The following is a 26,023-nucleotide window of genomic DNA, read 5'->3' on the forward strand; positions in this document are numbered from 1 at the left end:
TTCCCCAAAATTAAACACATTGGTTGCCATAGAGCTCCCATGCTGAATGATGTCCCATGAATTGGACAGCTACTAGTGATAAACTCAATTTAATTCACAGCAGGTGAAAAGAGCTTGTTTATCTATACTTGTATAGACAAGTTTCCGAGCTACCTCTGCTTTAATTCCGCATTTCTGCTCGCAACTTTCGTTTTACACTTTCTCCATCCAAAACAACAGAGGAGCTGGAGTAACATTACTTATCAAAATCTCTCAAAAAAGACAATTTGGAAATACCAAATCCATCTGCTATCATCATGACATGGGAGGACAACATGTTCATGAAGGCAGATGTGGAACCAAGCCCGTGCCACCACAAAGACCGCTGGTGTTATGGAAGGTGTGTTCTTCCTATTCCTGCATTTTCATGTGTCCGGGACCAGACCCGTGCCGCCCATAAGGCAGTTGAAGCAACCGCCTAAGGGCGCACCAGTGTCCAAAAAGGCGTCAAGAAAAATATTCAAATAATATTTGATGAAAGCAATATTTAAAAAAATTATATAAAACAATAAAACAAAAGAACAACCAAACTGTTCATAATAAGTCTTTAAATAATAATGAAATCATTTTTCTAGTGTGCCTTCTGCCCGTTTCACTTTTTCCTGTGATGCGATAATTTCACCAAGGACCCTAGTCTCACCACCCAGCAGACCAGCGAGCTACCTGAAGGTGCTATTTTTAGCCTCCGCAATTGAGCGACGTTATGATGACAAGTGAACTTCATGAAAAGACAAAAGCCCTTCGGATCAGATGAAAAACTCAAATTTTAGAGAAATTTGGACTAAGTGTATGGGAGGATTGTCTTGCATATTTTCATGTGATGTGAACCACTTTTACCTTGTGTTAAATTGAGCTTTTCAAATAAATTTGCCTTGCCTAAAAGTGCCAAGGTTAATTAAATAAATACACCATTAAATATGGAATTAATAATTTCAAAGTTCTGTGGTATTGGGGACTAAAAGTGCCACGGATTTAAATGCAAACATTTGTTATTAAATATGTCAATAATTCATTAAAATGGCGATCACATTCATGTCAAAACATATTCCATTTCATATTTTTTTTGCTATCATATATTATTTAATTCATTATTATTGGATAGTCCTGTGTAGTTGCCGTGCTTCAAGAATGTATTTTCTTTTAACTACGCCCATCAAAGATAGTGGCCGGATCCAATAGACAGGTACAGTAGGCTGCAAGAAATTAGGCGCTATTATAGTTATGTCATGCTGGTTTCACAATCAACAGCTATTTGACTAATATAATGTAACATTTCACTTTCTTCTCTTTGTAGATGCTCTTCTGAAATATTTTCTTTCTACCTCTGTACATCCTGGGCCATCTTTTACCGCAAACTTATCCACATCAGCACCAAGTCCAAGCCCACCAAGTCCAGGAAAGAAGTGCACCTCCCAAAACAACTGTCATATGAAAGTGCAATAGATGCTTTTGCATCAGTGAAGACAAGGTGAGTAAGGTTATAAGTCATGGTTTTAAAAAAAGTGTTTAAAGTGTGTTTAAAGTGTTCTGTGTTTAAAGTGTTCTGTGTGTCTTTACATAGGTTTGTGTGGGTGGGTGTTAATCATATTGTAATAACAATTGTAATGTATTTAATGCATTTGTTTTTTAAGTGTTTTCATTGGTGCTTTTGAATAGTTATTACAGCATTTTTCTTTTAATTTCTGCACTTGTTCGTCTTTTTTTATATAATAAATTACAAAGAGATAACGTGCTTTTTCAGTGTGAGTGTTTAAATATATGTGGTGTAAATAGGGCGGGGCGCCAATAAATATGTTGCCTAGGGCACCAAATTGGTCAGGAACGGCCCCGTCCGGGGCTCAAAAAATACTAAAGCTAAAATCTTGCTGTCTTTGATATTTTTGGAGATTTTTTTTTGTGAGGTTAGCGGTGAAATTTGTCACGGAATTCATATTTAAATGGTCTTAAAAGATGCAGGAGATTAAAAAGAATGCTTATGCGATGAGTACATGAGTACTAACAATTGTTTCTTCCCTTCAAATTGATGATCAGCATAGTATGTTGTGCACTCAGACTTGAGTCTACCACACGAGAGCAGTAAGTCCCCCCCAATATTTGTGGGAGTTATCATTTTGAAAAAAAGTGGTTAATATCTTAAAAACTGCCACATCTAATTCATGACATTTCCAAGATATAGGAACTACCACTGGCTATATTAGGAAATTACTATGTAATATACAGTGTTAGTACTGGTCTAATTGCAGGCGTTTGTATAATTCTATTTGGATTTGAAGAGACATCTGTTTCTCTGCAGAGAGAGTGTAAACGGTGCTTTGTGGTATTAAAAACACACGGTGGATGAGGTGTATTCGCCGCCGGGCTTCACTTCAGGGGTATCATGTCTGCAGTGGGAAATGACATCTCTGCACAAAGGAAAAAACATAACGTGGAGGTCTCTAATAAGCATGATTGAATGCAGATTTCTTGAGGCTCCACAGAGGCTAATGCTCCAGCCAAAACATCCGCTTTTCATCAGGTGTCAGACAACGGCTAAACACTCGGGAGTCGGGACCCTCCAGACGGTCAACCACACTTACACATTTTTCTTTGTCTCATTACAAAAGCCTAGGTTAAATTTTTGTCAGTGGAAGGGCTTGGTCAAGTAAACCAAGAAGGGGAGCAACCATGGATCACAGCTCTACAATCCACAAAAGTAGACACTGTTCAGTGTGTCCCGGCTGTGTATTAGCGGGAGAGTTGGGATACACCTTTGCCAGGTAAATTACTTGCTGAATTTTTAGTCTTTATTTAACCTAATGTGCATGTTTCAGAATGTAGGAGCAAAGGCCTTTTCACACTGGCGTCAGCCCAGTGTGAAGAGCAGTCCACAACAAGCACAAAATGAGAGGATCCCCATAGCCTGACGTAGACGTCATGAATTGAAAAGCTTCAAGCACTTTAGTCCCAAGCAACAATTCGTTTATTTTTTGTTGTTGCAAAAGAAAACTGCAATTTTTCCTATTTCAAGGAGTAGGGGCCATAATAATATTGTGGTATGAAAAAGTATCGGAACCTTTTGGAATTTCTCACAGTTCTGCATAAAATCACCATTAAATGTGATATGATAACATCAGTTATACGGAATGTAAAACAAAAATACATAATAAATGAATGTTTTATTTTGGACATATGCAAGAAGATGGAATACGAGAAGAATAAAACAAACAAAAAGCAATTTTAGGAAAATTACGGAATGTCGACCCATAGAAAACTCCCTAACAACTATTCTGTTATGCTTTCTGTGTGTGTTTATGTGAGTGTGCTTTATCTTTTTGGGTATATCAAGATGATTAATCTCCCTTGAATTAAAAGCCTAAATGTGGCATTCGGCTTGGCATAAAACTCATTCTCATCCGTCACAGGGAAATCTGCAATTAACTACAAAGACACCTTCTCCGAGGGGATTAGCGGCATCCGCGGAGAGCGGAGGCAGACAAAGCAGAGGCAGTGGCTCATGCTGAGACAACTGAAAAGCCCAAAGCAGATGCCGCTCTTCCAGCTCGCCAAGGGGATGACCACATCGTCACAGCGGCACCTCAATGTTTGTTTAGGCTGCGTCAAAATGTTTAACCGTCAGAGAGCGGACCGGACAGCGGGAGCTCATTTCTGGGGCCAATTCACAAACAAAAAATGTTTCACACTCAGGGCGCCTAAGTGGTGCTCCTGGAGACCAACACTTTACTTTGTCGTAAGAAATCATGGTTTGCTGTGTGCAGGAATGCATCATTTCAAGTACTTTAGTACTTTGTAAAACAGTTATGTCAGCTGAACCCAAACTGGCTTTTGAAAAGCTACAGTGGTATGCAAAACTATCTTAACCTTTTAAAATTTCTCAAATTTCTGCATAAAATCACCATCAAACGTGATCTGATCTTTGTCAAAATCATACAGATGAAAATACAGTGTCTGCTTTAACTAAAACCAACCAAACATTTATAGGTTTTCATATCATATTTTAATGAGGATAGTATGCAAACAATGACAGAATGGGGAAAACATAAGTAAGTGAACCATCACATTTAATATTTTGTGGCCTACTCTTTGGCAGCAATAACTTCAACCAGACATTTCCTGTAGCAGCAGATCAATCTGGCACATCGATCAGGACTAATCTTGGCCCATTCATCCCCACAAAACTGCTGTAGTTCAGTCAGATTCCTGGGATGTCTGGCATGAATCGCTGTCTTTAGGTCATGCCACAGCATCTCAATGGGGTTCAAGTCTGGATTTTGACTTGGCCACTTCTTCTGAAACCATTCTGAAGTTGATTTACTTCTGGGTTTTGGGTCATTTTCTTGTTGCAGCATCCATCCTCTTTTTAGCTGGCTGACAGACGGTGTTAGGTGTTCCTGCAAAACATCCTGATAAACTATTGAATTCATTCTTCCTTTAATAGATTGCAAGTTGTCCAGGCCATGAGGCAGCAAAAACGCCCCAAATCATAATGCTCCCTCCACAATGCTTCACGGTGGGGATGAGGTGTTGATGTTGGTGAGCTGTTCCATTTTTCCTCCACACATGACATTGTGTTTTGCTCCCAAACAATTCAACTTTGGTTTATCAGTCTACATGCCTTTTTGCAACCATTAAACGAGCCACAATGTTTTTTTTTTTTTTTTTGACAGAATTGGCTTCCTCCGTGGAGTCCTCCCATAAACACCATTTTTGGCCATAGTTTTACATAAAGTCAATGTGTGCACAGAGATATTGGACTGTGCCAGTGTTTTCTGTAAGTCTTTAGCAGACACCCTAGGGTTCTTTTTTACCTCTCTGATTATTCTGCGCTGAACCCTTGGCATCATCTGTGGGGAACGGCCACTCCTTGGGAGAGAAGCAACAGTGCCAAACTCGCTCCATTTGTAGACAACTTCTCTGACTGTCGATTGATGTAGATCCAGACATTTAGAGATTGTTTTGTATCTTTTCCCAGCTTTATACAAATCAACAATCCTTGATCGCAGGTCTTCAGACAGCTGTTTTGACCGAGCCATGATGCACATCAGACAATTTTGCCTGGTATGTGTTTTATAGTGGGCAGGGCAGTTTTTAACCACACATCAGTGATTGGGTACACACCTGACTTAAAATGTTTGGTAAGAATTTGTTTCAAATTGCTCTTTAAGTCTCCTTTGGCAGAGGGTTCACTTACTTATTTCCCCTCCTTCTGTCATCGTTTGCATGATATCCTCATTAAAATATGAAAACCTATAAATGTTTGGGTGGTTTTAGTTAAAGCAGACACTGTATTTTCATCTGCGTGATTTTTTGGAAAGATCAGATCACATTTGATGGTGATTTTATGCAGAAATGTGAGAAATTCCAAAAGGTTCAGATACTTTTTCATACGACTGTACAGCAACAATTTAGAAGTAGGCATGAAACTGCTTGGCAATGCTCAGCAGCTGTTGTTGTATGTAGTCATTCATTGTGTCAAGTGGGAATTTTGTTTTAAAGATTTTCAATTATATCTATGAGTCCCTATTCTCTATGTTTGTTTTCTCTGCTTGCCCCTTCAGAGTCAGTTCTGTCTGGTTCAAATAAGAAAAAGGTGAAAAATTGCACATTGTATATAATATCCAGGTTCATTATAAATACTGCACTTTGCACTTTAAGAATTATCGGTAGATAAAACTTTCCACTCTTTTGTTTTGCTGAAAATCGGCTCATTTTTCAGCTGAGTCATCCAAGTGAGCCAGCCCTCACTTTACTCTGTCATAAAGACCAATGGCAGGTCAAGCTTTTGTTACCCAGGTGACCGAACTCAATGCCAAAGATTTGCAACCAAATTCTGGTAGGTTTTACGACAAGGGGCTCCTGACCTTTTCCGGGCCTCCTGTCGTGATCAATGTGGTGTCAGGATAGTGCCAATTAGTAAAAACAGATTCCAATTGAGATTGACAATTTAGCAGGCACTTAGGCTGTTCGCTTAATTGATTCTGAACCAAAACCGACCTTCTTTTGGTTAAAACCATGTGAAAAATGTTCTAATCAGTAATTTATATTTTCAAAACTGCACCATTTTGGCTTATCTAAGCCGTCAGAGTTTCCTCTGCATTTCTGCTTCTCCCACGAGAGTGCGCTGTCTTAAACAACAAGAACAACAACAACCATGGCAATTCTGCTACATTTGCCCAGCCAACTTTGGACACAAATTGCATAATGCCATGAGTAAGTGTATTATCTTATGATGCACTTACAGTAGTGTTTTATATGTAGAAGGATTGTGGATTGTCAAATAAAACATGCAGCCTTGAAATGTTCAACACTCCCATAGCAAAGCAAAATTGAAGATGAGATCTTGTTCATGTCTTATTTACTCTCTAGGGGGAAAAATAAGTGAACCAATTGCCTAAGGGAGCAATTGAAACCAATTTTTAACAAACATTTTAATTTAGGTGTGTGATCAATCACTAATAAGTGGCTTAATGCTGCCCTGCCCACTATAAAACAAGCACCTGGTGAGAAATGTCTTGATGAGGAGCATTGTCTGATGTACAAAGTAATAAATGTGATAGTTTACCTACTTATTTTCCACCTTATGTCATTGTTTGCATACTATCCTCATTAAAATATGTAAACCTATAAATGTTTGGGTGGTTTTAGTTAAAGCAGACACTGTTTTTACATCTGTGTGATTTTGACAAAGATCCGATCACATTTGTTGGTGATTTTATGCAGAAGTGTGAGAAATTCCAAAAGGGTCAGATACTTTGTCGTACCACTGCATACCCCATGTCCACCAAACAGTGTGTCAATCGGTGAAACTAATGTAGAGGGGCTCTTTTTTCCCCAAACTCTCAAAGGATCATAATTAGGACCCTTGAAATCTATAGCGTTTCACCAGGATACACGCAATTGCAAAAGAAATGTACAGTGATGGACGCCCAAACGTTATGGGAAACAATACAAAATAGAAACCATCAGTAGCGATGGTAAGTGGATTTGAAGAATAACTTCATACACTCAGATTTGCGATACAGTTATCATATATCTTTTTGTTGGGGTTTATTATTTTTCAGGAATTCCTTTCTCATAAATCTGTATGCATCTGGGTCGGCGCCAATTTCTGTAGAGCTATGCGCAATCCAGTCCCCCATGGATCCGACATACTGTTCTACGACACCCACATAAAGACCACCCATGGTTAGACACCGGACCATTTCCTTTGTTCAGACCACTCTGCCTGTTTTGCATGTACTACCTCTGCCAGCTCCGTGCCGCCACAAAGGGAGGCCAGTTCCCATTCAGCAGTTTACCAGGAGTACAAACCGGAGGGCCCATTGTCCCTGATACTCACATCCCCCACCCTGACCACCACCACGTTATTGTTGCCAGCAATCAATGTATACACTTGCCTCTACTCCTGACTGACCCTGTTCATCCTATCCCGGGGCCGTGGCTCCGAGCCGAGGCAAGTCATTGAACGATGCTTTAAAACTCAAGTGGAGGAAATCGCCATCTCGAAGTCAAGTGCTCTTCTCTCTTCATCAGAAGGGCGTAGAGCCATAGAGACAATTTGTGTCGTTTCAGAAACACAAGAGTCACTGCTGTGATGTCATGAGGGAATGGGGCAACTCAATGGCTCCTTATGTATGTTTCAAACGAAACGACAGGACTCTAAGATCTTATGGTCAGTGAAGACTGATGTATAAAATAACAAATCAGGTTTGTCTTATTTTCATTTCATAGCAATAAATCATGTACAACGGTACCTCGACATATGATCGCATCGACAATTCGATCCTTTCGACATCCGACGTAAAATTCGACTCGTCATTTTTCATTTATGACAGTGTTACAATTTCATTATTTTACCGCAAGACGGACGCACGGCGGATTTTCTTGTGAGAGAAATCAACACAAGTCCCAAGAAGGTTAGTGCAGGTGTGTAATAAAGGAAAAAGCTTACCATTGAAATTAAGATGGAAATGACAGAAAAATATGAGTGTGGTGTGAACTGACTTGACAATACGGCCGGAATATGTCTACGATCTTGACGGTCCTCCGACGACCTCCATTCGCTTGTCTTTAGGACAAAACAAGTTGACAATTCTTATTGTTGTAACATCAGCAAGGAAGTCGACAGCTTCGTCAGGTTTCTAATCATTTATTTCAGAACTTGTGAAATACAACACGGCTACTGTCCGCAGAAGCCGACGCCAACAACAAGAGAACTTTAAAGGAGAGAGTAAAAACTTTCGACTCTTTGCACCTCTCTTACTCTCATCAGTCACATGATGCGTTCAGGAACAGCAACAACACACAACCGCCACATTAGAACCTGATTCGTTTACATTATTATTATTTTTGTATAATTCCAATTTGTATTTATAATATATTTGTTTTGCTATGTGTAATTGCTATTTGTAATTGTACCTGCAGTGTTTATGAGGGATTTAGCATAGGGCTGTGGAATCAATTAATCGAATTACAGTTAGTTCCCGGGTTACAATGTACCCTTCTTGTGTGATTTCGACTTTACGACGCCGAAGTCTCGTCCGCCTTTGTGTCTGTCTCCAGTCATTTTGTTTTTAAGTCACGTAAACATTACCTTATTGTACCTCAAAGTATCTTATTTTTTATCTTATTAATATGACGTGTTTTGCCCTCACTAAATGTGAAGTTGTTCAGTTTGACACATGGCAAATGAGGCAATTGTGGTTTTTGAAGCTTTTTACTTCTTTCACCTCTGACAATTTGTAAGCCGTAACACACATTTGTACACTATAGGGCTGCTGCTATCGAATATTTTAGTAATCGAGTAATCGACTGAAAATTCTATCGATTAGTCGAGTAATCGGATAAAACATATTTTTAGGTGAAGAGCAATTTTAAATATACATGAGAAAACAAGAATTTCATCTAATATTGAACCATTTTCAGTCAATCAATGTCTTTATTTTCGATGTACATTGTTGGAAACAGCCAACAATTGCATCTCAGATGTAACTAGAAATTTAAAAAAGACTAATTCACTGCTTTCACTCAAAAAAAACATAGATCTTATAAAAAATATATATATGTTTCTAGAATGAAAAAAAAGCATAATTCACTGCTTTCACTCCAAAAAACCTATATATATACAGTATATAGTTTTAATTGAATTTCCATTTGTGTCAAGCTATTTTTAAGTTCTAGTTAAGTTTTAAGTTAGTCTAAACTGTAAGTCCTGATAGGATTTTGAGTTTTTGCAGTGCTGTATTGGAGCACATTAGGGACAAGTGCTACTTGGTGTTTTATCCAGCAATGACTACTGAGCTAAAATTGACAGTTAGCATAATACGAAGTTTTTATTTTACACCCTCATCACTCTACAACGCTGTTTTCACAGATTAAATAAAGCCTGTGTGTAAGACACGTTAGCCACACATCGACATTAGTCATAATTAATAGAAACCTAGCTCTTCGCAGGGCTAACATTACGTGAGTGAGTGACAGTAACGTTAATCGTATTTATTAGCGCTTAGAAGTGTATTGCTTTAAGATGGCGGCTGTTTACCAACGCCGCTGACTCTGTCATTTCGCATCTAGTTCAAAATACATGTGATCTCTATAAGACGCATCAGACGCTACTTGCTACCACCGTAGCATCATGCGGGCTAGTTTTTAGCAACGTCGGCATCGTTTGTAGCGGCTGTTGGCTGCAGTGTTTTTTTTTTTTTTTTTTTTTTAATTGCTTCTTCCTCCACGCACGTGACATCAGCGCGTTGTCCCGCATTAAAAACGTGATGCTTAGAGCTGTCAAAATCAAACGATTACTCGAGGTGAATAAAATTGCTCGGATCAGTTTTTAAACTCGAGTTACTCGAGTTGCTCGAGTATTCGTTTCAGCTCTAGTACACTATGTTGAAAACAACGCCTTGCGTTGACGTCAACGACGCATCCAACAGCAGAGGGACAGGCGTACTTATATCTGTGCTATCAGGCTGTTTCGGCAGACGAATGTACGTAAATAACAGGAGACAAAACCTAAATAAATGCGTTTTTTTGGTTTTTTTTTTTTCACGTTTCGTGAGCTCTGGGACACTCGAAAAATGACTCTCATACCTCTTCTTGCTGAGCTAAATGCTACCTCGATGTGTGGAAATGTAGTTCACGAACAACAACAAAAAACTATTCACCTTCTCACCGAAACTAGTAAAACTTTACACGGCTATTATAATGCCCCCTACTCCTTGAAATAGGAAAAGTTGCTCTTTTCTTGTGCAACAATGAAAAATAAACGCATTGGAGTTTGGGACTATAATAAATATTGTAATAGCCCCGAATGAGGGAACAGAAGGAGAGGAATGAATGATGGATACCTTCACTTTATTGTGGCAACAATAGAAAAAAAACACAAATAACTGCGAACTGCTGCAACATGCGTCCAACACTCTCGCTCACGCCGTCCTACCACCCCCTACTTCCCGCTACGTCACCACTCGGCAGTCCCATGGCCCCTTCGCGGCCCGCAGAAAGTTACGGACATTACAATATGCTTGCAGCTTTACACTTCCTGACAGCATCTACATCAGGCTATGTAGCTCCTCCCGCTTTGCGCTTGCCATGAACTGCTCTCCACACTGGGCTGATGCTAGTGTGAAAAGGCCTTTACCCTTAGACAGGAAACCTGCAATTAGGCACCAACAATAGAGACAAAAGAAGGAAAATATTTAGCTAATGACAGATGTTACTAGCTGATGTTCTGGCACTTCCCAGCCTTTTTGTGCGCGTGACCTACAACGTGATTAGACCTTAACTGCCTCTCAACAACATTTGCCGAATGAACGATGAATGAAGTAACACGCGAACCAGTGCATCACAAAAAAATTCTTAGCACAGGGTGTACTAAAGTGGGAGGATTTCAGTGCGAGCTAGCAAGGAGAAATATGCGATTAACTTGCTTCAACATATTGGGTCACAGAGATATGTACCGTGATAAAGCAGGAGGTAACTCCTTCTTGTCTTCACAAATAAGTGAGACACTGGAAATCCTGACTCCCGAGCAAGGTCTTTTCAAGATTATCTGTGGATGTCTGTTAAAACAAAACAGACTTTCTGAAGTGAAGGGAGCAGACTGCAATATTTGGGAATACTTGTATCGCGGACACAAACAGGTTAAACACAAAATAACACTGACAACATCTTCTCATACTACGGAGAACTTTACTGAAAATGTTCCATTTGAGAATGCTTGAGGCCTGGGCTTTTACTACACTACTCACAAAATGTACATTTTAGTAACATTTCAGGATGAAAGGAAAATGCACTTTAAAAGGTACCTCGGATAGAATGACATGTACTGTAGTTCTTAAAAGAGAAATGTTAGTACGAGTTACAATATTTTAATGTTAAAACCCTGCTTGATGTTGTCGTTTTAATAAAATTTGTAAAACTTTAAATCCTAAAATAAACTAGTAGCTTGCCATTGTTGTTGACGTCACATGGCCACGCTGCCGTACTTCACAGGGTCACTCTTTAACTATGTAAGGTAGTGATTTAAATATACCACAAGGTGTCATTGGCGAGTTTTAAATTCATAAGAGCGCAAGCCAATGAGAGCGTTTTGTCCCTCGCCGTAATAGAGTGTTGTCTTCACAAAATGACTCCTGATAATGGCTCCCAGCATTATTGTTTGTATATTGTGACTAAATATTGTCATCCATTGTATTTTTTAGTTAAACGAGTTGCTAAAATGTTTAAATAGAATTTGACCAGTCTGAGTCTTAAGTGTATTTTGCATATATATTTTGACTGTGAATTTGTGAACGCCAGTTCTCTTTGCATTGTTGTTTAAAGTGCGTACAACAGGAGAAAAAAGTCTTAAATAGCATTATTATGTGAATTAGAATCATATTTTGAGACGATTCGATTATATACAACAATTTAGCAAAGTGCAGATGACGAGAAATTAGTCTTTTAATCTGCCGGTTAGCCACGCCTACCGTTATAGGGCTGTAGCGTCCCCAACAGGTGGATGACGTCAGCGGGAGAATGGGCTCATCGGTTTTACTATTCAGCCCATAGAGGGGGAATTATTCAGAACGAGGAAAATGCGACGAAGAGAGCCAAAAAATGTCATTGTTTCAGTCTCTCTACTCTAATATTTTTACAGATATTCTTTTTATCCAAGTATTTTTCCCCAATACCTAAATAAATGGCATGGTCATGACAAATACCAGTCTTGTGCTAAATGGAATATGAAATAATAAAAATGCATTTATTCAGGACGACATGGCAAAATTACTCCATAACGGTCAAAACTTTCGACTTCACCTTTACTGTCACACCTCCCGAACAATATTTTATGCCACCTAAGTCGGGCTTATGTCATTTCCCTTCCTCAGGTTTGGAGAAAGTAAACAAACCAAGAGGCGTGACAGCTAGCTGACATGCTAACCTGAACTGAGTGATGTTTCAAAGTCTTTGAAGCGGAAAATCACACATGACACATCACACTAACCCTTTAACCTTACAGGTGAAAGAAAATGTACCTTATATAAACTTTTTCGCTACTTTTTTGAAACAAACTTTATGAACAAAATTCATAACAAGTGCTGTATATTCATAAAACGTGCTGGATCCATAAATATATTTCCGATTAAGGTACTATGTCAATGTCAGCGACGTAGGTTTGCACAGGGACGTTAGGGACATAAAACTAGCAACTTTTCAGGATGCCTAAATTGTCCCCACCAACTTTCTGGCAACCTTGTTTGCATTATTTAATAAGTTCAGTTAAATAGGTAATTTAGATTGTCTTCCCATATGTTATAGGTATAGAATTGACCCTACCATTATTAAATGAATTATTTTCATCATGTTCAGATCTACATTTACCCCTTTTTTATTTTTAATGCGCAGGTCCAATCCCCCCCCTCCCCCAAACGCATATTCGATTGGCTGATGACTAGACCCCCGAACCCACCCACACACAACCCGACATAAATACAGTACATGTCAGCATGCCCCCTCAAAGAGGAGGAATATTAGAAGTTTTTTTTTTCTTTTGGCCAGCAGCAGCAGCCACTGTAAGTAATGTGAAAAGACATCAATGTTGTGGAGGTGGGGAACACAGCACTGATTTTACAAGTGAAAATCCGACCTGCATCAGAGTTAGCATGACATTAAACTGTGTGAACTTGCTAACCTGCAAAACCCGAGTAGGACGCTGCTTAGAGAGAAGTGTCCTCTTGTATGTGTTTTCTACTGTTAATGATATTTAAACTGAGAAATGTAGTGAACCCTGCTGCAAACTGTAGAACCAGCAAAACGTGAGCAAGAAGCTGCTTAGAGAGAGAGGTCCCAGTCTGTGTTTCACATGAAAGTGTTGACAGTCCAAAAAAAAACACATGCTGCTGCTTTTCTTCTTGTAAATGGCCTGGCTTAGAAGGAAAGAAGACTAGATATATAAGGCCAAATATCTATCAGTTCATTTATTCATTAATTAAAATGTATTTGTTTATTTTTTGCATTATTTATTTAAAAATATTTCTATCTGTAGCCTATGCAGATTTTTTTTCAGATAACTGGGGGAATAAAAACATGGCATTTTAGACAGACAGGTCTATTATCATTACTTTAACCTTATACACAGCAAAGTCATTCACTTATGCCTGTGCGTCCACGTTTTTTTATTCCTCATCATTGTCTATATCTTTTTCGAAGGGCAGATTTTTCTTGAGGAAGATCAACTGATCCACGTGTTCATGTTTAAGTAGACTGCGTTTCGTGGAAACAATATGCCGCCCTTTCCACCATTGTAGTGGGTTATGTTTCAGGGTTAAAAACTCACGATCTCTGTACCGCTTCACACTTCACACTAGCTCTGTCCCATGCGAACAGATCTGACTGCCTTCGTCACTTCAAAGTCCGACTTTTGTTTTCCTGGGTGCGTTGAAAATCAATCGCTGCACGTTGCTGGTGTGGTGCGCAAACTGTCCATTGTTTTAGCATGTTGCTTCGTTGCCACTATTAGTTTCGTTTTGGGCTGTGAAGAAAACGCTACGGAGCGTGTGTTATAGTGGTTTTGTGAGCTCTCGCGTTGTTATGACACGCCCGTGACGATCGGGTAATGACGGCGACTACTGGCGGCTCTGCCGAAATGAATGGGAAGTTGAGGCAACCACGACGCCGATCACAATCTAAGTGCGCTGTGTGGTGAATGACACAAACGCAGCATGTGAGGTAAAAGCTAAATTATTATCATATTAAGCAATGCATTGAACTAGGCATTAGAAGCCGATTCTTGTGCTCGCGATAGCCGAATTCTATCTCTGCTATTGGTTCATTGAATATGTAATGGCTAATTACTGTCGAATGGTAACTTAACTATCGATACAGCTGTATCTCTCACCTGTAAAACCGGATATCCGGTCGTATCGGTTTGTCGTTCTCAGCTTACTTTTAAGTCCCACAGCATGGAAAGTGGGTATTTGAATGTTGTCTTCAGCACCATTTTCTGCGTATAATCTGGGACCTATGCCTGTCTCGTCATCCCTGCGCTGTCATATGTACTTTGCTTTCCGGCACCTTATGATTTACAAATTAAGCTATTGATACTCACATTCATTGTATTTTAAATGATTTGTAAAACACAGGAAGTCGGGTAAAAAGGACCAGCTAATTAATGGAAAGCTTTAACGTGAGTCCGTACATGGTATGCAGGCTATGTGATGCGGATGAGTGGCTATGAAATCCCTTCAAAGGAGGTTTCGAGGTGTCAAATGTGTGAAACTAAGCTAATCCGTCAGAGAGGCGAGCTGTTGCCGGTGTGGATTTCCGTAAATGGGGCCCTGACATAGCCCATTCACATTTCAGGGTCTTTTTCTATTTGGTCAAACCTTCAGCTGATGACGACCGTTTTTATCTGTCCTGATTCTGACTTTCTGGCATAAGAACAGGATTCTATGAGGGAATCGGTCCTGGAATGGCAATGAGACAAATTGGGTCAGTTCACACTTCACACCTAGAGGTCGTGGCCCTATTGTCACAATGCAAGTCCAATAAGCATGGTTCTGATTGATACCAAATGGTGATCCCTCGCCATATGAAAAACATTGACCATCTGATTAGGACTTTTCATCCAAAGCCAAGTGTGAGGAGAATGAACTGCAAGTACATAATTACTAATGCTGTCAAATTTATCGCATTAACGGGCGGTAATTAATTTTTTTAATTAATCACGTTAAAATAGTTGACCCATTTACGCATGCGCGGAATGACTCGCTCATGCATTGCCTCAGATTATAATGACGCAGTTTTTTGCATATTGAGAGCTAAGCGGCAGAGAAAGTCGAGTGACACAGACGTTCATTGGACTGCGCCGTTTATTGGCATAAGCTTCGGCAACTCCTTCACAACAAACACAAGTATCATTTAGTGAAAGCATATTAAAAATAATATTCCTATCAAAAAAAATAATGTTCACAAAAAGAAAAGCGCTTCAATCTGTATTAATGAAGCCCTATTCTCACACAGTTAAACAACAATGCAAAGAGAACTGGCATTCCCAATCAAAATAGCGTTGCAAAATGCACTTAAAACGTACTCAGACTTTGGCCAAACTCTATTCAAACATTTCGTTTAGCTCAAAAATATATTGGATGGCAATATTTAGTCACAATATACAAACTCACAGGTCTCGTACGTTGTGAAGCCAGCACTCAAATGACGTGGGTGGACCAGGGAACTATGGCGTCAGTCGAGGGACAAAACACACTGATTGGCTGGATTTCTAAGTAATTTAAAACTCGCCATTGACACCTTGTGGCGGTATTCAATCACTACCTTAAGTAGTTAAAGACACTGTGGAAGAACGGCAGGGAGCTCGATCTGACGTGATTGCTAGGCGACGTCAACAATGTGAGCTACTAGTTACTACTACTATTTTTTGATTGAAAATTTTACAAATGTTATCGATACAAAAAAATTAAAAGGGGGTTTAGTATAAAATTACTATAACTTGTACTAACATTTATCTTTTAAGAACTACAAGTCTTTCTATCCATGGATTCCTTTAACAGAAAGAATGATAATAATGTTAATGCCATCTTGTGGATTTATTGTTATAAAAACAAATACAGTACTTATGTACAGTATATTTAATGTATATATCCGTCTTGTATCTTATCTTTCCATTCCAACAGTAATTTACAGAAAAATAGGGCATATTTTAGAGATGGTTTGAATTGCAATTAAATACAATTAATTAATCTTTAAGCTGTGATTACCTCGATTAAAATTTTTAATCGTTTGACAGCTTATTGTCCTCTTTTGGAGTTTCTTAAATTTCTGCTTAAAATCACCATCAAATGTGACCAGATCTTTGTAAAAATCACACAGATAAAAAAAACAGTGTCTGCTTTTTCTAAAACCACCCAAACACTTAAAGGTTTTCATATTTTAATGAGGATAGCATGAAAACAATGACAGAAGGAGGAAAAATAAGTAAGTGAACCCTCTGCATAAGGAGACTTAAAGAGCAATTGAAGCCAATTTTTACCAAACAATTTAAGTCAGGTGTGTGCCCAATCACTGAGTGGTTTAAAACTGCCCTGCCCACTGTAAAACACACCTGGTAAGAATTGCATTGATGAGAAGCATTGTCTGATGTGTATCATTGCTCGGCCAAAAGAGCCGTCTGAAGACCTGTAATCAAGTATTGTTGATTTGTATAAAGCTGGGAAAGGATACAAAACTCTCCAAAAGTCTTGATGTTTATTAATCGACAGTCAGTGAAGTTTACTACAAATGGAGAGAGTTTGGCACTGTTGGTTTCTCTCCCAAGGAATGGCCTTCCACCAAAGATGACGCCAAGAGTTTAGCGCAGAATACTCAGAGAGGTAAAAAAGAACCCTACAGTGTCTGCTAAAGTCTTACAGAAATCACTGGCACAGTCCAATATCTCCGTGCACACATCAAGTATATGTAAAACTATGGCCAAGAATTGTGTTCATGGGAGGACTCCACGGAGGAAGCCACTGCTGTCCAAAAAAAACATTGTTGCTCGTTTAATGGTCCAGAAAGGCAAATGTACAGTCCACAGAGGTTTTGGCAAAATAATTTTGGGACTGATGAAACCAAAGTTGAATTGTTTGGGAGTAACACACAACGTCATGTGTGGAGGAAAACTGGAACAGCTCACCAACATCAACACAACATCATCCCCACTGTGAAGCATGGTAAAGGAAGCATCATGATTTGGGGCTGTTTTGCTGCCTCAAGGCCTGGACAACTTGCAATCATTGTTGGAAGAATGAAGTCAAAGGTTTATCAGGATGGTTTGCAGGAAAACCTGAGGCCATCTGTCAGACATTTTATGCTAAAAAGAGGATGGATACTGAAACTAGACAATGATCCAAAACACAGAATTAAATCAACTTTAGAATGGTTTAAGAAGAACAAAATACACATTCTGGAGTGGCCAAGTCAAAGTCCAGACTTGAACCCCAGTGAGATGCTTATTTTTCCCCCTTCTGCCATTGTTTTTATACTATCCTCATTAAAATATTAAAAAATTTTCAAAAAAATTAAAAAACTATATATGTTTGGGTGGTTTTAGTTAAAGCAGACACTGTTTTTTCATCTGTGTGATTTTGACAAAGATCAGCTCACATTTGATGGTGATTTTAAGCAGAAATGTGAGAAATTCTAAAAGGTTCAGATACTTTTTCATACCACTGTATTTAGAATATTAGCCTTTTGCAAGACCAAATATACCTACGATAATGTTTGGTAACACTATATTGGAATGCTTTATTGTGACAGACTCATAAGAAACTTTTATTTCCCTTACGCAAGGGCATTACAGTAAGCAAACAAACTGTAGAAAGGCATTAAAACTATCACTCTACACTGCAGATTTCTGCAATATATATATAAATTTTAGATAGCTAAAGACATTTTACAAAATTAGCAGCACACGTTATACTTACGATAAAGGCACCCGGCTTCTCCATTAAGCTGAGACCATCCAGAGCAACACTTATAGACAGTGTTATAATCCTGCCGGTACACTTGTCTGTACGCCGTGTAGTACGCTGTCCTACGAAAAACACAGACAAGCACTCAATCAGACCAATGAAAGTGAAGAATAATACAGTACCTTGGCTGTAGTAAGTGATAAAGTGTTGTTTTTCAACAGATTTATTCACGATACTTTTCCCAGACATGCCTTATTTTTCTTTGGAAAACGTTGTCTGATCCTCTGTACTTTTCGGACTCCTTTTTTTTGCAACACTGACACAATCATTATTGCTTTGTTTACAAGTAATTGTAGCCTTCGGTTGCCTTCAAAGCAAGAAGTGAGAAACTGACGTGGGATGACTCAGGGGCTACATTACCATTAGGACTCTGTGGAATGTTGACTGTGGAGACTTGTGTGTTCAATAGCTGGTTGGGTTGAGAGGGGACGGTGAGGGTAGAAGGGGGTGGGGTGGGCAACACCTTGCACTTAAAGTGTAAAACGGCTGTCATTAGCGTTATGGTTCTGGATAGTCCTGCATGATCTAACGTTTGAACATCGCCATGTGCGCATGCGTAAGAGCGATTAAGGTATGTGAAAACTGTCAAAGTGGGTCTTAGTGTGCACTGTGTGGAGCACCTGCTTTATTATTTTAATGATTAAAATATGTTTAATATTTTTGCTGCTGTTGAAGTGTGAAATATAATGCTTAATAAATCATCTATTTTGTGCAGCGACATGGCCTCCTGGATCCCTTTTATTTACGGCAATCTTTATCATTCACAGATGAACCCTTTTAGAATGGGCGTCGAAAGACAAACCGTATTTCACGAGAGCACGTGCAGCAGTATTGACCTGCTGTTCCCCAGTATAAATTTTACCAGTAAAAAAAAATACAGCGGAATCTCTACATACGAAGTTAATTAGTTCCAGGACCTTGTTTGTAAGTCAAAATGGCCGTATGTCGAGCAGGATTTTCCCATAATAATACATTATAATTCCATTAATTCGTTCCACAGCCCTACAACCTACACTAAATCCTTAATAAATACTGCTGTTACCATTACAAATGGCAATTACACATAGCAAAACAAATACATTATAAAATAAAAATTGGAATAATATAATAATAATGAAAATAATTCCTTTAATAATGTAACAAATCGGGTTGTAATGTGGCAGATGTGTTTTGCGTCCTGTACCTGAACGCACCAGGTGGCTGATTGCCATGCATTGAATATGGTACGCCCGCTGGTGTCGTGCCAGTGTAGTTACCCCAGTCAAAAATTGTATCCCCTGGGCAGAGCCATATGGAGGTAGATTTGTGTATTTATTATTCAACCAAAAAAATGTCGCTTCAATTAAAAAAAAAAAAAAAAGTGTTTGAATGCAAAAATAAATTTAAAACTCAACCCCCCCCCCAAAATGCATGTGAAAGCTATTTTTCTTTGATTTTTTTTTTTTTTTTTTTTTTTTTTTTTTTTTTTTTTGATTGAAGTCAAGTTTTTTTGATGGAAGCAACTTTTTTCATTGAAGTAATGTTGAAGTGTTTTGGGCCACATTTTGGCTAGGACATTTGTGTCTATCTAATTCAAAGAAAAAATAAGTTGCTTTAAAAAATTGAGATTTTAAAAAAGAAGATCACTTCATATTCATTCATAGAGAAAGTTTTTGAATGCGAAAAAATATTTGCGATTGAAAAATTTGCATTTGAACACTTAATTTTTTATTGAAAAAGTTTTCTTTCATTGAAGCAATCCTTTTTATGTTTGGCCCATAATATGATTAGGACATTTGTGTCTAAATCAGGGGTGTCCAAACTTTTTGCAAAGGGGGCCAGATTTGGTGTGGTAAAAATGTGGGGGGCCGACCTTGGTTGACGTCCTTTACGTAGAACAATATATTTAAGCAAATTTAAGCAAGCCATTCTGTGTGTCACATTTGCTTCGTTATTTTTTTTTAATTAATAATATCAACAATCTCGCAACTAGCCTTTGTGGCGTTCTCTTTCGATTCTCGGGTTCTTGCGAAATACTGCTGCTGTGAAATTAAACTAGCTTCAAGTTGCTTTAATTTCTCGCTACGTATCTTCCCTGTAATCATGTCGAACATGTCCGCATCTCTTGTTTGGTAATATCGCCTCACACTGAACTCTTTAAAAACAGTGACTGTCTCTTTGCAAATGAGGCAGACACAGTTGTTGCGTATTTTACTGAAGAAATAGTCCAATTTCCACCTATCCCTGAAACGTCCGCCGTTGCAGTCAACTTTCTTTTTTGTGTTGATTGTCACCATTTTAGAAAATTGGGAGTTAAGGGTCACATGGGGTAATGTTGCTTAGAGTGCTGCTGCCTTTTAGTGGGTAAATGAGGAGCAGCATTTAGTGTGTAAGCTACTTCATATGATGGTAGCAGTAGTGCTGACCAATTCATTAAGTCTGTGTGTGGGCCAGACATTATTGATTTTATGACAGAGGCTGGGGGCCGGATGAAACTTTTGGCCCCTGGGCCGGACTTTGGACATACCTGGTCTAAATCATTCAGTCCCCCAAAACAGCTGCTTCAATCAAAAAAAAATATTTTCGGTGAAAGAAAAAAATCATTTTTTAAAATATCCCCCCCCCCCCCCCCCAAATTTTTTTTTTAATTATATGCAAAGCAAATGACCATCTAAGGTGCTCGAAAAATCATTTTGATCCATTATAAAAATATATTTTTTTGTTCATTTCATTCATTTTTGTTGCAGTTTTATTGCTTTTCAACTTTTATATATACTGTATATAGGAAAGTCAATTACATGCAATGACACTTTTAGGACACCAGGGGGGCTGCCCCCCCCCCCCCCCCAATAAAATCCGCTTATGGCCGCCTCATCCACCCCCTTCGAAGAGGAGGGATATTAGAAGTTTTTTCGGCCAGCAGCAACCACTGTAAGTAACGTAAAAAGATGAGAATGTTGTGGAGGCGGGGGAAACACCACTAATTTTGCTACTGTTAGCATAACATTAAACTGTGTCAACTTCCTAACCAGCAAAACTACTGCGGTCAGGCCAGCCTCCACAAGGAAAAACGAAGTAAAGCTAGCCATCCCTCATGTGGATCATCGTCTGCATTATGTGCATTACGGCAATGCAACATGGTGGCTTCAGAGTGCTAGCTATTCAAATCCTCTGTTGAAAATTCTTGTAGTTTTCATATCGCAATATATATCACGACCCTCCAAAAAGTAGCTATGTCAGTTTTTTCCAATATCGTTCAGCCCTAGTTTTGAGACGACGTGTCCAAGAGAGAAATGGAGTTATGGGGAAAAAGAGGGGGACTAGACGAATGGTATCCTGCTGTTCGTAAAGGATCAACCCAAAAATGACTGAGGGAGCGTGTACTTCAGTCATTGAGTTCCTTACCTCCTCTCATATCCCATGCACCAAGACTGTCCCACGCAGCCTTGCTTCCACACTTTGACCATGCGTGTAAAAGCCTGCACGCATGGCTGCCTCTGAGCAACCAGCATCATCTCCTGCTCCATGCAAACATTGGGCCTGCGATGGAAGTGAAATATAAAATAGTTGAGGTGTCAATAATGTCATTATAATTAACTAATAACACTGCATATTAATTTAATGAAATAATATTGAGAGGGCTGCACAATCATCGTGTGGTTAGCACGTCCGCCTCAGTTCTGAGATCAACGGTTCAATCTTTGGCTGCAGGCTTTCTGTTGGGAGTTTTCCTGTTCTCTCCGCGCCTGCGTGGGTTTTCTCCGGGTATTCCAGTTTCCTTCTACATCCTAACACACGCATGGTAGGCTGATTGAACACTCCAAATTGTCCGTAGGTATGAGTGTGTACGTGAATGGGTGTACCCTGCCTCCTGCTAATAGTTAGCTTGGGATAGCTCCAGCAACCTCGTGAGGATAAGCAGCACGGAAAATGAATGAATTATTGAGAGTAAATGAATATGTACAATGGATTATATTACAATAAATTCTACCATTTTGTAGTGAGGTAGTCATGAAAGAAGGTTTTAAATACATTATAGTACTAACAAACAGCATACAGTAACATGCAATCCTTACTTTCCCGTCTTTGACATGAGATTTTTTTCTAGTTGCATGTCATTCAGTCACATACATGAGTATGTACTCATCCTTCCCCAGCTCATTTCCACGAGCCCGCCATCTTTAAAAACAAATATGTACGCGTATACAGTGAAAGGGCATATGCATGATGCAGGCACTAAATACACCAAAAATGCACCAATTAATGCAAATTCCTAGTGGGATTTTTCCAAGTTTGAGAGACATATGAGTGGCAGCAATGGCAGTGATAATGATGTTATAGACAAGTTTTTCTGCTTTACTTTACTAGGACAACTGCTAATCACTACATGTAATGTTTGTGTAGGGATGGTACAATTATGTTCAATTTGACCACAATTCTGTGTTTTGCGTCACAGCTGAGACATAATTGGCTTTGCTAAACCTAGTTATACAACCAGAAAGAAATGGAATGATCTCATCTACAACAAGTCATGCATGGACTTCTTACCCTGAATGCATACATGCAAGCGTGACACGTTTTTTGTTAGTTTACAGGTGGAAAACGCTGTGAGGCAAGGGAAGACAACTTGATGTGCATCACAACATCTACGAGACTACGTGCATTCTATGATGGGAGGCTCAAGTTATGCTCCACCTTCGTTAGTATTTTTCTATTAATTCTATAAAATGTGATTTATTGCACATGCACCAATTGTTATGAATAAACAAGAAATGGAATCATGTTGCACACAAGTTTTATTGTGATCAATATATGCACGAAAAAAAAAAAAAAAAAGAAATACTACTTGTGTTTATGTGGGATGCGCTTGGGTGATGAGCTTACTGTATAATACCTTAATGGGTGCCATGGGTGGTCTGGCTCAGTGGTAGAGTAGTTGTCCCCCAACCCAGAGGTTGTGGGTTCAAGTCTACGCCTAAGTATCATTGAGCAAGATACTGAACCCCACATTGCTCCTGGTGCTGCGTCAACAGTAGGTGGATGGCGATGTAGTGTAAAGCGCGTTGAGAGCCTTGAAAGATGGAAAAGTGCTATACAAGTATAACACCATTTACCATAACAATAATCTAACCAAGTGAAAAATACCTTGCAGTATTTCCTTGTAACAGCGAAATCCGTTGCTGCACTAATGCATTTGGCAACTGTCATATTATTTGTGATTTCGCCTCATTTTGGTCACTGCATGGCGTATAAATCTACACTTCATGTTAACACAGGCTGCACAGATTGTTAGAATTTTGCCCACAAACGATCAATGAAGTGATAAGAACAAACATACAATCTTTTAGGAGTATCCTTTAAGTTTAAAGCAGCAAACCACATCCTTAACTTAAAAGTTTGCTGCTGGTTTCGATTTATGGTGTATGGAGGTGTTCATCCACACTGGCGCCTTGTAGCTGGTCGGTGATCAAAACATTCCACTTCAAACCGTACACACTGCTGGCCAAAAGTATTGGCACCCCTGCAATTCTGTCAGATAATGCTCAATCTTTCCCAGAAAATGATTGCAATTACAAATGCTTTGGTAGTAATACAGTGCCTTGCAAAAGTATTCGGCCCCCTTGAATCTTGCAACCTTTCGCCACATTTCAGGCTTCAAACATAAAGACATGAAATTTAATTTTTTTGTCAAGAACCAACAACAAGTGGGACACAATCGTGAAGTGGAACAACATTAATTGGATAATTGGAAAACTTTTTTAACAAATAAAAAACTGAAAAGTGGGGCGTGCAATATTATTCGGCCCCTTTACTTTCAGTGCAGCAAACTCACTCCAGAAGTTCAGTGAGGATCCCTGAATGATCCAATGTTGTCCTAAATGACCGATGATGATAAACAGAATCCACCTGTGTGTAATCAAGTCTCCGTATAAATGCACCTGCTCTGTGATAGTCTCAGGGTTCTGTTTAAAGTGCAGAGAGCATTATGAAAACCAAGGAACACACCAGGCAGGTCCTAGATACTGTTGTGGAGAAGTTTAAAGCCGGATTTGGATACAACAAGATTTCCCAAGCTTTAAACATCTCAAGGAGCACTGTGCAAGCCATCATATTGAAATGGAAGGAGCATCAGACCACTGCAAATCTACCAAGACCCGGCCGTCCTTCCAAACTTTCTTCTCAAACAAGGAGAAAACTGATCAGAGATGCAGCCAAGAGGCCAATGATCACTCTGGATGAACTGCAGAGATCTACAGCTGAGGTGGGAGAGTCTGTCCATAGGACAACAATCAGTCGTACACTGCACAAATCTGGCCTTTATGGAAGAGTGGCAAGAAGAAAGCCATTTCTCAAAGATATCCATAAAAAGTCTCGTTTAAAGTTTGCCACAAGCCACCTGGGAGACACACCAAACATGTGGAAGAAGGTGCTCTGGTCAGATGAAACCAAAATTGAACTTTTTGGCCACAATGCAAAATGATATGTTTGGCGTAAAAGCAACACAGCTCATCACCCTGAACACACCATCCCCACTGTCAAACATGGTGGTGGCAGCATCATGGTTTGGGCCTGCTTTTCTTCAGCAGGGACAGGGAAGATGGTTAAAATTGACGGGAAGATGGATGCAGCCAAATACAGGAACATTCTGGAAGAAAACCTGTTGGTATCTGCACAAGACCTGAGACTGGGACGGAGATTTATCTTCCAACAGGACAATGATCCAAAACATAAAGCCAAATCTACAATGGAATGGTTCAAAAATAAATGTATCCAGGTGTTAGAATGGCCAAGTCAAAGTCCAGACCTGAATCCAATCGAGAATCTGTGGAAAGAGCTGAAGACTGCTGTTCACAAACACTCTCCATCCAACCTCACTGAGCTCGAGCTGTTTTGCAAGGAAGAATGGGCAAGAATGTCAGTCTCTCGATGCACAAAACTGATAGAAACCTACCCCAAGCGACTTGCAGCTGTAATTGGAGCAAAAGGTGGCGCTACAAAGTATTAACGCAAGGGGGCCGAATAATATTGCACGCCCCACTTTTCAGTTTTTTATTTGTTAAAAAAGTTTAAATTATCCAATAAATTTTGTTCCACTTCACGATTGTGTCCCACTTGTTGTTGATTCTTGACAAAAAATTAAAAATTTTATATCTTTATGTTTGAAGCCTGAAATGTGGCGAAAGGTTGCAAGGTTCAAGGGGGCCGAATACTTTTGCAAGGCACTGTATCTTCATTTATTTTGCTTGCAATTATAACAAAAGAGAATGGAAATTTTTGTTTTAAATCATTATCATTTTACACAAAACCCCAAAAATGGACCAGACAAAAATATTGGCCCCCTTTGAAATATCATGTGATGCTTCTCTAATTTGTTTAATTAACAGCCCATGTTACTTGCCTGTGGTACATAACAGGTGGTGACAATAACTAAATCACACTAGCAGCCAATTAAAATGGATTAAAGTCAAACTCGGTCCTGTGTACTTGTATGTACTGAGCATGGAGAAAAGAAAGAAGACCAAAGAACTGTTTGAGGACTTAAGAAACAAAATTGTGAGGAAGCATGGGTAATCTCAAGGCGACAAGTCCATCTCCAAAGACCTGAATGTTCCTGTGTCTGCCGTGCGCAGTGTCATCAATAAGTGTAAAACCCATGGCATGTGGCTAACCTCCCTCGATGTGGACGGAAAAGAAAAACTGACGAGAGATTTTAACGAAAGATTGTGCAGCTGGAGGATAAAGAACCTCGACTAACATCCAAACAACTTCAAGCTGTACTGGAGTCCAAGGGTACAACAGTTTCAACCCGTACTATCCGTCGGCGTCTGAATGAAAAGGGACTCTATGGCAGGATACCCAGGAAGACCCAACTTCTGACCCAGAGACATACAAAAGCCAGGCTGGAGTTTGCCAAAACTCCAAAAGCCAAAAACGTTTTGAGAGAATGTTGTTTGGCCAGATGAGACAAAAGTAGAGCTTTTGGGAAAAATCATCAACAT

At 39.3% G+C, this 26,023-nt stretch overlaps 1 protein-coding gene across 1 annotated transcript in view; it reads right to left on the bottom strand.

Moving 5' to 3' along the window:
- megf6b (multiple EGF-like-domains 6b) overlaps window positions 1-26,023 on the bottom strand; it is a 212,793-nt gene that overhangs the window by 180,047 nt on the left and 6,723 nt on the right. The window contains exons 2-3 of the mRNA XM_057846276.1: window positions 21,429-21,563; window positions 17,997-18,106 (exon numbers count right to left, since the gene is read on the bottom strand). Coding sequence (XP_057702259.1) covers window positions 17,997-18,106; window positions 21,429-21,563 — 245 coding nt within the window. The remainder of the gene's footprint in view (window positions 1-17,996; window positions 18,107-21,428; window positions 21,564-26,023) is intronic.

Source organism: Corythoichthys intestinalis, chromosome 9, assembly GCF_030265065.1.
Source record: "Corythoichthys intestinalis isolate RoL2023-P3 chromosome 9, ASM3026506v1, whole genome shotgun sequence".
Taxonomy (NCBI): Eukaryota; Metazoa; Chordata; class Actinopteri; order Syngnathiformes; family Syngnathidae; genus Corythoichthys; species Corythoichthys intestinalis.